Raw genomic sequence first — 15,100 nt, forward strand, 5'->3', positions numbered from 1 at the left:
CCTGTCCCTTACCAACATGGCTGTCTCTTAGGTAGGTATGGCCTAGCTAGCTAACACTCTGTCCCTTACCAACATGGCTGTCTCTCAGAGGTTGGTATGGCCTAGCTGGCTAATACACCCTGTCCCTTACCAACATGGCTGTCTCTCAGAGGTTGGTAAGGCCTAGCTAACACTACCTATCCCTTACCAACAATGGTTGGTATGTTCTTGTTTTTCTTCTTCTTCTTGTTCTTCTTCCTCCTCCTCCACGTTTTCCAGGGGCGCAACATTCACTGGGGACGGGGGGGGACATGTCCCCCCCACTTTCTGAAATTGCATTTTTGTCGTCCCCCCCCGTTTTATCATTGGAATGTGATACAAAACGAGGCAACGGTGTGCTCTAGGACCATGCGGACGCCTCCGAGTGGTCGGGTAGGCTGTCTTCATTGTTTCTCCGACTGGATAAGAAAATAAAAATAATGATAATAATAATTTTGTCCCCCCCCACTTCTACAACCAAAGTTGCGCCCCTGACATTTTCAATTATATAATATGTAAAGGTATAGCTTACAAAACAAAGCAATAGTGACTTTTTAATGAGGTCTAAAAAGCTTGAAAGGAAACAGAAAATGAGGTATCTCAATTAGAGTTTAAACTGAGTCTAGTTTGTTTGTCTCTGCTTGGTGGTAAACTCTGACTGGGCCGGAGCAGACTGCTGCGGGACAGAGACAGACACTCACTGTGCTGCTGTGACGAGAAGAGGAGTGTCCAAGATCTGGTGAGTAAAGGGCTTTCCACACAGGAATTGAAGCTCCGGAGCTCTGCCTGGATAGAACTCCTATTCCATTGACAATGAATGGGAAACTCTGCTGCCACTTCCTGTCTGGAAAGCCCTTAACAATGTGTGTCTTTGTGTGTATTATGCATGTATGTACAGTATGTAGTGTGTGTGTCTGCGTGTCTGGAATGGGTATGCAGAGAGACAGCACAAATAGTCTTAAGGTGCAGGTGGTTGGCAGGTACTGTATGTGCAGGTAGACCGCTAGGGTTAGCTATTCAACATCCTTATAGCCCGCAAGTAGAAGCTGTGTCTTAACCTGTAGTGGACCGAGACCTGATGCTCCAGTACCGTCTGCCAGATGGTAGTGGACAGAACAGTCCATGGCTAGGGTAACTGGAGCCATCCTTAGACACTGCGTGGTGGATGTGTCCTGTAAGGCTGGGAGCTCGCCCCCGGTGATGGACTGGGCAGTCTTCACTACCCTTTGCAGAATCATACGGTGGAGGGCAGTGCAGCTGCCGTAGCAGGTAGGGATGCATCCAGTCAAGATGAATCTGGGAGAGATAGCCGTGGCGTATCGTACTGTGTGTGTGTGTAAAGAAAAGGACTGGGATGGACTTACAGGAGGCTAGGTTCATATCACACTGTAGCTATCGCTATGGTACATCTGTCCTGTTGTAGGAATGTGGAGAAGGAATCCAAGCACTGGCTTTTATTGCACACAAAGATACACAGAGCACATGGGGATTGGATGAGAAAATTGAGGTGGATGTTGTGGTCCTCTGTAGCTCAGCTGGTAGAGCACGGCGCTTGTAACGCCAAGGTAGTGGGTTCGATCCCCGGGACCACCCATACACAAAAAAATGTATGCACGCATGACTGTAAGTCGCTTTGGATAAAAGCGTCTGCTAAATGACATATTATTATTATTATTATTGTTCATAGATGTGTTAACATACAGCATGACAGACAGAACAATAGGTGCAAGGTAACAAACAAAGCATACTACGTGACCTACCCGACAATGAGGAAAACTGCACTAACGCCTCGAACACACCGACTGTCATTGCGTTACGGTACACCAGAAGTACATTCATTTGCGTTTGCCTTGCAGAGTTACGTTGCAGAGGCAGTTGCAGTGCGTTCTGGGTGGTGCATGTGGATTTGTCGAACCTATGCGTCAAACTGTATGCGTAGACAGTCTTGACAGAAATGGTAGCAGAAGGTGAATGTTGAACTTTTGTTGCACACACATCCACAATTAGTGTGGGAACAGGTGTGGTGATTGACAAGGGAGGGGCGTGGCCATAGGAGAGGAGGAAAACCTGGTAGCTGTCATGAGCTTTTAGAACAGTGTGTGTGTGTGTGTGTGTGTGTGTGTGTGTGTGTGTGTGTGTGTGTGTGTGTGTGTGTGTGTGTGTGTGTGTGTGTGTGTGTGTGTGTGTGTGTGTGTGTGTGTATGTGCTCGTGTGTGTGAATGTGTCAGTGACAGATCATACCACGGTGGGTGCCACCAGAGAACACCCGTTCATTTCCTTCAAACTCCTCTCCTCCTCTCTCCTCCTCCTCCTTAATAAGTAAACCCTCAATGACCTTGGCTGTTGTTTAATTAGTCTTAACAAAGTGACAGATAGACAATTAGATTAGAAGTCCTACCTACGACAACCACTGCATTTAAAACCAAAGAGACAGTTTATTTATTTGAGAGTTTGTTTCTTGCTTACAGTTCATGAACAAAACGGAGAGAAAAAAAAAATGCTTTCTATTCATAAAAAAAAAATCTATCATTTTCTGATTTGTTTGCTTGTATAATGTACATATCAAATGCAACAAATACATTGTGTGTGGCCTCAGACCCCAGTCCAAGATTTGGTAACACAATCCCTCTCCACAACGCATCCAAGAGACCTCCTCCGCTATGGAAGATGGAATATCACACATTCATGTTATATCTGCTATTTCCAATTTGTGTTCCTAAATTGTAAGCTGCCATAGCAACTGCTACAGTGGGGAAACAGTTGGAATATTCTGACACAGTCATTTGATTTGAGCATTTCCCAAATCAAATCAAATCAAATTTTATTGGTCACATGCGCCGAATACAACAGGTGCAGACATTACAGTGAAATGCTTACTTACAGCCCTTAACCAACAGTGCATTTATTTTAAACAAAAAAAGTAAGAATAAAACAACAACAAAAAAAGTGTTGAGAAAAAAAGAGCAGAAGTAAAATAAAGTGACAGTAGGGAGGCTATATATACAGTAAAATAAAGTGACAGTAGGGAGGCTATATATACAGGGGGGTACCGTTGCAGAGTCAATGTGCGGGGGCACCGGCTAGTTGAGGTAGTTGAGGTAATATGTACATGTGGGTAGAGTTAAAGTGACTATGCATAAATACTTAACAGAGTAGCAGCAGCGTAAAAAAGGATGGGGTGGGGGCAGTGCAAATAGTCCGGGTAGCCATGATTAGCTGTTCAGGAGTCTTATGGCTTGGGGGTAGAAGCTGTTGAGAAGTCTTTTGGACCTAGACTTGGCACTCCGGTACCGCTTGCCGTGCGGTAGCAGAGAGAACAGTCTATGACTAGGGTGGCAGGAGTCTTTGACAATTTTGAGGGCCTTCCTCTTACACCGCCTGGTATAGAGGTCCTGGATGGCAGGGAGCTTTGCCCCAGTGATGTACTGGGCCGTACGCACTACCCTCTGTAGTGCCTTGCGGTCAGAGGCCAAGCAGTTGCCATACCAGGCGGTGATGCAACCAGTCAGGATGCTCTCGATGGTGCAGCTGTAGAATTTTTTGAGGATCTGAGGACCCATGCCAAATCTTTTTAGTCTCCTGAGGGGGAATAGGCTTTGTCGTGCCCTCTTCACGACTGTCTTGGTGTGTTTGGACCATGATAGTTCGTTGGTGATGTGGACACCAAGGAACTTGAAGCTCTCAACCTGTTCCACTACAGCCCCGTCGATGAGAATGGGGGCGTGCTCAGTCCTCTTTTTTTCCTGTAGTCCACAATCATCTCCTTTGTCTTGGTCACGTTGAGGGAGAGGTTGTTGTCCTGGCACCACACGGCCAGATCTCTGACCTCCTCCCTATAGGCTGTCTCATCGTTGTCGGTGATCAGGCCTACCACTGTTGTGTCGTCGGCAAACTTAATGATGGTGTTGGAGTCGTGCCTGGCCATGCAGTCATGGGTGAACAGAGAGTACAGGAGGGGACTGAGCACGCACCCCCTGAGGGGCCCCCGTGTTGAGGATCAGTGTGGCAGATGTGTTGTTACCTACCCTTACCACCTGGGGGCGGCCCGTCAGGAAGTCCAGGATCCAGTTGCAGAGGGAGGTGTTTAGTCCCAGGATCCTTAGCTTAGTGATGAGCTTAGAGGGCACTATGGTGTTGAATGCTGAGCTGTAGTCAATGAATAGCATTCTCACGTAGGTGTTCCTCTTGTCCAGGTGGGAAAGGGCAGTGTGGAGTGCGATAGAGATTGCATCATCTGTGGATCTGTTGGGGCGGTATGCAAATTGGAGTGGGTCTAGGGTTTCTGGGATTATGCTGTTGATGTGAGCCATGACCAGTCTTTCAAAGCACTTCATGGCTACAGACGTCAGTGCTACGGGTCGGTAGTCATTTAGGCAGGTTATCTTAGAGTTCTTGGGCACGGGGACTATGGTGGTCTGCTTGAAACATGTTGGTATTACAGACTCAGTCAGGGACATGTTGAAAATGTCAGTGAAGACACTTGCCAGTTGGTCAGCACATGCTCGGAGTACACGTCCCTGGTAATCCGTCTGGCCCTGCGGCCTTGTGAATGTTGACCTGCTTAAAAGTCTTACTCACATCGGCTACGGAGAGCGTGATCACATAGTCGTCCGGAACAGCTGGTGCTCTCATGCATGCTTCAGTGTTGCTTGCCTCGAAGCGAGCATAGAAGTGGTTTAGCTCGTCTGGTAGGCTTGTGTCACTGGGCAGCTCGCGGCTGTGCTTCCCTTTGTAATCTGTAATAGTTTTCAAGCCCTGCCACATCCGACGAGCGTCAGAGCCAGTGTAGCATGATTCAATCTTAGACCTGTATTGACTCTTTGCCTGTTTGATGGTTCGTCGGAGGTCATAGCGGGATTTCTTATAAGCGTCCGGGTTAGAATGAACAGCATTTTTACATTTTGTATCATTATTCCATTTATTAATGAATCAAATAAAAACATTATACACGTCACACTCTAAAAATAAAAGGTTCCTGGAGTATCCTTTAGGGGTTCTTCAAATTGAAACTGTGGGGGAACCCCTATAAGTTCCTCGAAGAACCCTTCGAATAACCTTTTGGGGTTAATTTTTGAACTACCCCCATCCCCTATTATTAATAATAATAATAATAATAATATGCATAACAATAACAACAATAACACAATATTTTAGTTGTCAATGTTCATTATGATTTTAGTGGCAAAGCAGAATAAAACAAATCAAAATATGAGGTAAACTCCCAGCAGAGCCCCAAGTCCAATGGGTATATCCTTTGGCGTGTAGATGTTACTGTGTTGATGTTCTCCGTATCCATAGCCAGAATGATTTTGCAGTGCATGGTGATCAAACAGGTTTCCTGTTATATTCATCAGAGGTGTAGGGAGGGTGAAGTCTGTGAATCCAAAAAATTGTAATTGTACAGATGATTAAGAAAAGATGCACACGACAGTATTCATTCCTTGGGTTTTGTGGTAAATGTGAATGAAAAAAACTGTTTTGATAATGGTTTTTATACACATACCTTGTCCATAATGTAGAGGCCTATGGGATATTCATTGAAGAGGTAAGGGAGGAGGATGGTAAATGTGATCTGCATAACATACCAATACCAATAGACATACCTTTGTATGCCTCCTCGTCTGTATACCTACAGACACAAAAGTGAGCAGTTCAGTCATCTGCCCCCAATACAGCTAGCCTTCAACATATTCTTATAGCCTACATATTCTTACCTCTTTGTTGATTTGATATCCTGAATTGTCAATGTTCTGTTTTAGGAAGATTTTCACAAATATGAAAGGATAGATGGGATCATCATAAAACAATATCAATTTAGATTATACAAGGTACAAACCTTACGTTAAATGGAGGAGATCTTAGAAATATTATGTTAAGTGCGTGCACCTGCTGTCCTTTCAAATTCAAATCCAAATGTTTCAGTTGGGCAGTTAGGTTCCTGCAAGAACCCCCACCAACTAAGGAGGTTCCTCGATGAACCCCACCTCCTATGGGGTTCTTGGAAGAACCTTTTGGGGGCAATTTTCAATGCCAAAAACCCTAAGGTTCATCAAATAAATTTGAGCATCTTAGAAGAACCCTTGTTGAACCCCTAATTTTTAGAGTGCACCATTGACTTCTTCAGCAATCATCAGAAATGAATCTTTGAGACTTTTAATTGAATTTCTCCTTGGCATCCTACCATACCTCCGCAGTATGTATTTCCGAGTGTTCACTCTAACGAAGAGAAGGAGAAGAGGTGTGCTGGGAACCTTCCTCCTCTTCCTCCTCTCCCTCCTCTCCCTCCTCCTCCTCTGTCCTACCAGGAATGGACCAGGATCAACCCAGATGATTCAGAGGTCCCTAGCCTGGGCCTGGAAGGGCTGGAGCTGAGGACCCTGCCCTCTGCTGGGTAGGTACTTTAGGCTACCTCCACTAATCTATCACTGGTCCCAGATCTGCTGGTGCTGTCTTTCCATCTCATATGGTTATTGTCATGTTGTTCCTCTTCAGAAACACAGAAATACGTAGCAAGACTCCTGAGCCCTTATCCATAGAGGAGGTGTGTCAACGCAACCCTTCAGGGGTAAGAGATTTCTCTGACAGGCTACAGGGCTACTGCAAGTTTGGAGAATGTTCCAGAGTTTAACACATCAGTAACCTTAACACTTAAAGCCTGCAGGTAATAGTGCATCGTAAAACATGTTTAACCCAATGCACGTTCTATTTCTCTTGTTTAGGTGACCGATTGTGGATATGAGCTTTGGAGGAATTATGATGAGGAGAGTATCTTCTTTTGATGTGAAGACCACGAGGCTACACCAATCACCAACCCTCAGGCTACACCAATCACCAACCCTCAGGCTACACCAATCACCAACCCTCAGGCTACACCAATCACCAACCCTCAGGCTACACCAATCACCAACCCTCAGGCTACACCAATCACCAACCCTCAGGCTACACCAATCACCAACCCTCAGGCTACACCAATCACCAACCCTCAGGCTACACCAATCACCAACCCTCAGGCTACACCAATCACCAACCCTCAGGCTACACCAATCACCAACCCTCAGGCTACACCAATCACCAACCCTCAGGCTACACCAATCACCAACCCTCAGGCTACACCAATCACCAACCCTCAGGCTACACCAATCACCAACCCTCAGGCTACACCAATCACCAACCCTCAGGCTACACCAATCACCAACCCTCAGGCTACACCAATCACCAACCCTCAGGCTACACCAATCACCAACCCTCAAACTAAAACCATGAATAAGAGAAGAGGAATATTATATGATGTATTATTTAGAGACCAGTTCACGTTGAGTGTGCAGAGTATAGCCTATACTAATCTGGAGTCCTATTATGTTTATTTTTGACTGTAACAACAACAACAACAAAAAACTATATAAATTGTAAAATTACAAATGTTTTTTACAAATAAAATGTATTATTAGCAGTATGTATTTTACTTATAGAATGTATCATCCACAATATGAGTTAAGAAATAAAGGTCAAATAACGGATAGAAAAGCAAGTCTTTAGCTACCAATTATTTTAAGAGAAATATAACCAATGTGTATTTAGAATAACTCTTTCTACTCACTCGATTGATTCTGATAATAATAATAAAACTTGCTGAAAAGTTTTTTCCTGACGGACCTGTTTCTAAGTCTATTGTTTAAAAGTGTGCGATATGGGCTGGACTGCATTTCCTGTGTTTTGTCACCTACCCGACTACTTCCGGACTGTAGGACTGTAAACTAACGTCTTTAATAGGCCTCACCTTCAATCATGGTCTTGGTGGGAAATTGTTTGGAAATTATTTCAGCCAGGACTATTATTCTCGCGTAAAAGCAGCTAAATGTTTTAAATAATCTGGTAAAATATAAAGTGATTTATTGGAGGAAAACTTCAAAGTTTGTCTTTTGCAGAAAAAGTATCACAAGTGACTAAAGTTAGGCTATATAATAATAATTATAATTATTTCGCTATGAGGCTTTTTTTTAACGAATATAATTAAAATGACTTCGGTTTATCTGATTAGAGCTTGAGCATCAGAAATAAATAATTTTATGTAGTAGCCTACAGGGCTGAGTCTTACCCATCTGAACATACAGCCTTCAGTATAGAGGTTAGTAAAACTAGAAACAACATCTGAAAGAAAGACCTTAAAGTTAAAATCTCGGTTTCTTTCTACAGGTGTGTCTTTGAAATAGGCTACTGTGTGTGTAAATATTGACAGATTGAAGTAATAAAGCAATTGAAATTGGCTGGTGAGCGATCGACTTCAGACACATCACCCATCCTTCCTCCCTACTGATATGGCCGCATACAACCAATGGCTGACCAGACGGCATACATCAAAGCTAAGAACAACCAACCAGCGATCATCCAAATAACTATCCCGAGATGGACTGTGATTTAGGAGTAGGCTATATATTTGGAAACTTGCAATGGAGTGGAGAATATTGGCTATATCCAAGTGGATATTTGAGTGGATAGCGTATTTGGGAGCATAAAAACGACCCACAATCAACTTTTTATTTTTTTAATCGAAAGGCGTAGCCGCGTGACACGTTATTTTTCAACCGTGGAGCTGTGGGATAGAATGGCCATAGGTGGCGGGGACGGCCCGGGGAAGACGACACAGTACCGGGTGGACCACCTCCTCACCGCCGTGGAGAACGAGCTACAGGCCGGAAGCGAGAAGGGCGATCCCACCGAGAGACAACTCAAAGTCGACTTGGATGAGAATGAACTGTGGCAGAAGTTCAAGGAACTCACGAATGAAATGATAGTAACCAAAAATGGCAGGTAATCCATTCAATTAACATGTTTTGTATAGCCTATATATATATATATATATATATATATATATATATATATATATATATATATATATATATATATATATATATATATATATATATATTTGTATTATTGTTGGTTACTTTAAGCCTATTATTTATGGTTCGGCTACCTGATAGAATTCATGTGCCAAATGGAACTAAAGAGCCTATTCTTTAGAACGGTCTTTTAAATTCTTGTGTCTTGTTCATTTATAAAGTGAAGAAAGCAGGTAGGCCTATATCAGAAATGTATAGTGTCGAACATGTGACTATAACATTGCTATGATATCACAGTAATGAAAGGAAAAAAGATTGCACAACTTCATTCGTGCCTTATATTTCGAGTTTTTCTGTAAGGTCTAAACCTAGGGGTATTAATATTCACATGGTCTATCAATTAAACAAAGTGTTCACTTGACATTAGCGTCATCAATATCCTAAAATAGATTATATCTACTGTATTACTAGAATGGATGAAATAAGGACACCTGCTATTCTATCTTCCTTTACATCCAAGGCGCATGTTCCCGGTGCTGAAAGTGGATGTTTCTGGGCTGGATCCGAACGCCATGTACTCGTTCCTTCTGGACTTCGTGGCTGTGGACAACCACCGGTGGAAATACGTTAACGGGGAGTGGGTTCCCGGGGGCAAGCCTGAGCCTCAAGTCCCGAGCTGCGTTTACATCCACCCGGACTCGCCAAACTTCGGAGCGCACTGGATGAAAGATCCGGTCTCATTCAGTAAAGTCAAACTCACCAACAAACTTAATGGAGGAGGCCAGGTGAGGGCGATAACAGTCTTATAGGCTTTTGAGTGCTATTATTTTTCAATGATTTTCATAACCATTTAGATAAGCAAACGTCAAATTATGGAGCTTATCCTACGCGTAAACACCATTAATCACAATTTTCGATTGAAATAAAAGGTACGTCGATTTTCAACTGCAACCGAAAGCCTATTATTGAACTTTTGCTTTATTTTTTGTAAAATATATTTAGATCATGTTGAACTCATTGCACAAATATGAGCCACGTATCCATATCGTGCGCGTCGGAAGGCCTCAGAGAATGATCACGAGCCACTCCTTCCCCGAGACGCAGTTCATAGCCGTCACTGCTTACCAGAACGAAGAGGTCAATTGTTGTATTACTTTAATAAATTCTGTATTTTTAAAAGACACTGTAGATTTAATAGAAATGTGTTTTTGTTCATGCGTAAAATTCCAATGAGTAGGCCTAGAATTAGGCACCATTTTGTGGAAACATAGACATTTTGTATTGGTCGTTTTTGTGAGAGGAAAATGGTCGAACAATGTTGTTTATTAAGATTCGTTATTTTATCATTAATACTGTATTGTATGTCTCAACAATTTTGCATTGTATTTTCACTCCACATTTTAGATAACCGCTCTGAAAATCAAATACAACCCGTTTGCCAAGGCCTTTCTGGACGCTAAAGAAAGGTTTGGCAGTTGCTTGCTCCATTTTCTGTTCTTTGGAAGAACATATTTTGTTACATTTGATTTAGAATATAGAATATATTAGTAGACTACGTTGTATGTTTAGTGGTAGATTGGGAACCAGTTTTCTGTAGACATGCTCTGATTGGAATCCCTCTACACAGAACAGACCATAAAGACATTATGGATGACAGTGACAACCAACATTCAAGCTACTCTCAATGTAAGTCTTTATATTAGACATATAAATACTAGGATTGATACATACAACGCTGACTAAGTAGTTTTACTTTAGATTCCTGATTTCGTTCCCACTTCTTCAAATCTATACATTAGCACATCAACTGCTGTTGTAAAAATATCTTTAAACCCATAGAAGATGTCTCCATGTTTCCCTGTGTTCTCTCTGGGCCCACTATGCTGCTACAGTGAGTGGCTGGTTCCTCCCAGGCCCTTCTTCTAGCCCTCACACCCAGTTTGGGAGCCCCCTGTCCCTGTCCTCGTCCCATGGCTGTGACCGTTACTCCGCTCTGAGAAACCATCGCTCTGCACCGTACAGCAGCCCCTACACCAGTCGGACCACCTCCCCTAGTGAGTGTCTCTCTCTTCTGTCCTCCACCCCTCCACCCATCCACCCCTCCATCCACCCCTCCACCCATCCACCCCTCCATCCACCACTCCACCCATCCACTCCTCCTCCTCCTCCTCCTCCTCCTCCTCATCTTTCTCCTCATCCTCTTCCTCCTCCTCCTCCTCCTCTTTCTCCTCATCCTCTTCCTCCTCCTCCTCCTCCTCCTCCTCCTCCTCCTCTTTCTCCTCTTCCTCCTCCTCCTCCTCCTCTACCCATCCTACCGACACCCATTCCCTTCCTTTCCACCATTAACAAGAAAGTCAAACAAATGTGGCTGACCAGGAGATGTTCTGCATTCCTCCGGCCTTTGTGAGAGCAGAACGTTCAGAGCTGTAAACAGCTGGTCTTCCAACAGGGAATGCCTGGACAGATATATAGTCAGTCACCCTCAACTTCTTCAGCCATTACTGTGTGTGCACTGTGCACGTGTGAATCAACATTTACATTTAGGTAAGTAACGCTCTTATCTAGAGCGTCTTACAGTTAGTCATCACAGAAATTGCATAATTCGTATGATATCGTAGAAATGGCAAAATTCGTAACATGTCACACGAAATGGATGATGTAGTACACAATTTGATGACGTAGTACGCAAAAAACGGGGACCACTTTAGGCTCATGAGCACCACTTTATACAAAGAATTATACAAAAGTTTGAGTTTGAGCATCTTTAACTCATTTTCGGTTGTGTTGCAGCTTGTTGTAGCCTTAAGGTGTCAGCATGCTTCGGTTCGGCTGGCGCCTAGCGAACTAGTGTTGCTCGCTTTCTCCCTTAAAAGACCTTTGCTTGAAAAACTAGAAAAAAGCTGCAATAGTACTGTTTGTCCATCTTGAGACACCGTAGCCAGTAGTCAGAATCAAAATAGTCAGATTTAATCTAAGATAACTCAAGAAATCTGTCATTCATTTGGACATTTTTGCAGAGGAGATCTTAAGCCGCGCAATTTTACATCTAACTACAGTACCAGTCAAAAGTTTGGACACACCTACTCATTCAAGGGTTTTTCTTTATTTTTACTATTTTCTACATTGTAGAATAATAGTGAAGACATCAAAACTATGAAATAACACATATAGAATCATGTAGTAACCAAAAAAGTGTAAAACAAATCAAAATATATTTTAGATTCTTTAAAGTAGTCACTCTTTGCCTTGATGACAGCTTTGCACACTCTTGGCATTCTCTCAACCAGCTTCACCTGGAATGCTTTTCCAACAGTCTTGAAGGAGTTCCCACATATGCTGAACAGTTGTTGGCTGCCTTTCCTTCACTCTGCGGTCCAACTTACCCCAAACCATCTCAATTGGGTTGAGGTTGGGTGAGTGTGGAGGCCATGTCATCTGATGCAGCACGCCATCACTCTGCTTCTTGGTCAAATAGCCCTTACACAGCCTGGATGTGTGTTTTGGGTCATTGTCCTGTTGAAAAACAAATGATTGTCCCACTAAACGCAAATCAGATGGGATGGCGTATCGCTGCAGAATGCTGTGGTAGCCATGCTGGTTAAGTGTGCCTTGAATTCTAAATAAATCACAGACAGTGTCACCAGCAAAGCACCCCCACACCATCACACCTCCTCCTCCTCCATGCTTCACGGTGGGAACCACACACGTGGAGATCATCCGTTCACCCACACCACGTCTCACAAAGACACGGCGGTTGGAACCAAAAATCTAAAATTTGGACTCATCAGACCAAAGGACAGATTTCCACCGGTCTAATGTCCATTGCTCGTGTTTCTTGGCCCAAGCAGGTCTCTTCTTCTTATTGGTGTCCTTTAGTAGTGATTGGTTGTGTTGCAGCTGGTTTCTCTGATAGCTCCTCTGGCTGTCTGTCCATGCTGCCCTCCCATGACAACTGGTCCAGTCTGCAGATGCCCTCACACTCCATGATGTTGCCCGTGACCCACTGTAGCTCCGCTGGGATGAACTCCAGGTTGGTGGCCTCACACACACAAACCTCCTGCTGCATACTCCTCCTCCTCTCATTACCTCAGCTCTGTCGCTCCCTCTCTCCCTCCCTCCCTCGCTCTCTCTCTCTCTCTCTCTCTCTCTCTCTCTCTCTCTCTCTCTCTCTCTCTCTCTCTCTCTCTCTCTCTCTCTCTCTCTCTCTCTCTCTCTCTCTCTCTCTCTCTCTCTCTCTCTCTCTCTCTCTCTCTCTCTCTCTCTCTCTCTCTCTCTCTCTCTCTCTCTCTCTCTCTCTCTCTCTCTCTCTCTCCCTCCCTCTCTCTCTCTCTCTCTCTCTCTCTCTCTCTCTCTCTCTCTCTCTCTCTCTCTCTCTCTCTCTCTCTCTCTCTCTCTCTCTCTCTCTCTCTCTCTCTCTCTCTCTCTCTCTCTCTCTCCCTCCCTCTCTCTCTCTCTCTCTCTCTCTCTCTCTCTCTCTCTCTCCCTCCCTCTCTCTCTCTCTCTCTCTCTCTCTCTCTCTCTCTCTCTCTCTCTCTCTCTCTCTCTCTCTCTCTCTCTCTCTCTCTCCCTCTCTCTCTCTCTCTCTCTCTCTCTCTCTCTCTCTCTCTCTCTCTCTCTCTCTCTCTCTCTCTCTCTCTCTCTCTCTCTCTCTCTCTCTCTCTCTCTCTCTCTCTCTCTCTCTCTCTCTCTCTCTCTCTCTCTGACTCCGCTTATACTGCATTTGGTAACAACACTGCTTATGAATGTGTTATGTACGGGTTATGAATGTGTTATGTACGGGTTATGAATGTGTTATGTACGGGTTATGAATGTGTTATGTAAGGGTTATGAAAGTGTTATGTATGGGTTACTTTATGGGTCCCCTTCAAGTAAAGTATGACCATGTATTTCACGTGAAACTGACAATCCTTCTGTCCTCTCTGCATCCAGCCAGTACGCCAGCCTGTGGTCCGTCAGTAACACGTCCCTGAACCCTGTCACCCAGTCTGGGGAGATGTCCAACAGCCTAGGCTCCCAGTTCCTCCGAGGCCCCAGCAGTAGCCACTATCCTGGGCTGTCCCACTCTGTCACAGGACCACCTGGTGGATCTCCGCTGAATGACGGCAACACGACCACAGAGGGGTTTGATAGTAAGACACTATCGCAGTATGATACGTCACTGCACAGTCACGCACGACTGACAGCCTGTTACACCTCCTTCCCTGTAGGGGGAGAGAGAGAGAGACGGATGGATGGACAGACAGACAGCGTAGTACAATCAATGTAAAAAGGTTTTGGCCATGTTCTCTGAAAAAAACGTGTTGCATAGCAACATGGATTGTGATCTGTGAGCAAACCAAAGGTTTATTGAGCTTGTATCTTTGCTTTTTATTTTCCATGTGATAAATGTCTTCAGATTTATACATTAAAAGAAGTACACTGATCTGTGTTTGCTAATTGTGTGGCTAACGTGTTGGTCATAGTGTAAATATTAATATGATTATATTATCACCTCAGAATGGAGGTATACCATGTAAATAGATAGCATAATGTTGCTGTTTGTAGATGAATTTTACTGAGATATTGTTGTAAATGGTACTGTACTTGTGAATTGGTTCATTTAATTAATTGTTTTACTGTAGGCCGGGTGCTGCAGACTGTTCTAGTGCCCTCGCCAATTTGTTGATATATATGTTGAAGAGGGTGGGGCTTAGGCTGCATCCCTGTCTCACCCTACTAGAATCTGAAGTCAAATGTCTTCTGTTTGCTGATGATCTGGTGCTTCTGTCCCCAACCAAGGAGGTCCAGCAGCACCTAGATCTTCTGCACAGAATCTGTCAGACCTGGGCCCTGATAATAAATCTCTGTCCAAAACAGGTCCAGTTGCCAGAACCACAAATACAAATTCCATCTAGACAACTAGAGCACACAAAAAAACAATTTTAACCGCACGCTTGTTGTTTGTGTACATGGATTTTATAATGTCGTATGTTTTTCCCCCAACTCCACTTTCCATCAATCTGTATAGCAGACCCTCATGCCAAATTGAGTCAAAAGCTTTTTTGAAGTCAACAAAGCATGAGAAGACTTTGCCTTTGTTTTGATTTGTTTTTTTGTCAATTATGGTGTGCAGGGTGAATATGTGGTCTGTCGTACGGTAATTTGGTAAACAGCCAATTTGACATTTTTTCACTGAGGAAATTTTACATTGTTTTCACTGAGGAAATGTACGAGTCTGCTGTTAATGATAATGCAGAGGATTT

General features: G+C 43.7%; 2 protein-coding genes and 1 long non-coding RNA gene across 3 annotated transcripts in view; all 3 read left to right on the top strand.

Annotated features, from left to right (window-relative positions):
* Positions 1-829, top strand: part of LOC121581319 — a 45,806-nt gene extending 44,977 nt beyond the window's left edge. The window contains exon 10 of the mRNA XM_041896853.2: positions 691-829. Within this exon, the coding sequence (XP_041752787.2) occupies positions 691-829 (139 nt within the window). The remainder of the gene's footprint in view (positions 1-690) is intronic.
* A 5,195-nt stretch (positions 830-6,024) lies between these two features.
* LOC121581884 lies at positions 6,025-7,666 on the top strand. Its single transcript, XR_006003283.1, has 3 exons — positions 6,025-6,409; positions 6,511-6,583; positions 6,738-7,666. It is a non-coding gene; the product is annotated as an uncharacterized LOC121581884 (long non-coding RNA).
* Positions 7,667-8,442: 776 nt separating this feature from the next.
* Positions 8,443-14,524, top strand: tbxtb (T-box transcription factor Tb). The gene is made up of 8 exons (XM_041897282.1): positions 8,443-8,826; positions 9,379-9,643; positions 9,861-9,995; positions 10,263-10,324; positions 10,486-10,544; positions 10,751-10,912; positions 12,756-12,888; positions 13,788-14,524. The coding sequence occupies exons 1-8, from the start codon at positions 8,621-8,623 to the stop codon at positions 14,122-14,124; spliced, it is 1,359 nt and encodes a 452-aa protein (XP_041753216.1). The 5' UTR covers positions 8,443-8,620; the 3' UTR covers positions 14,125-14,524.
* Positions 14,525-15,100: the final 576 nt, after the last annotated feature.

The sequence above is a fragment of the Coregonus clupeaformis genome, chromosome 1 (assembly GCF_020615455.1).
Source record: "Coregonus clupeaformis isolate EN_2021a chromosome 1, ASM2061545v1, whole genome shotgun sequence".
NCBI classification, from domain to species: Eukaryota; Metazoa; Chordata; class Actinopteri; order Salmoniformes; family Salmonidae; genus Coregonus; species Coregonus clupeaformis.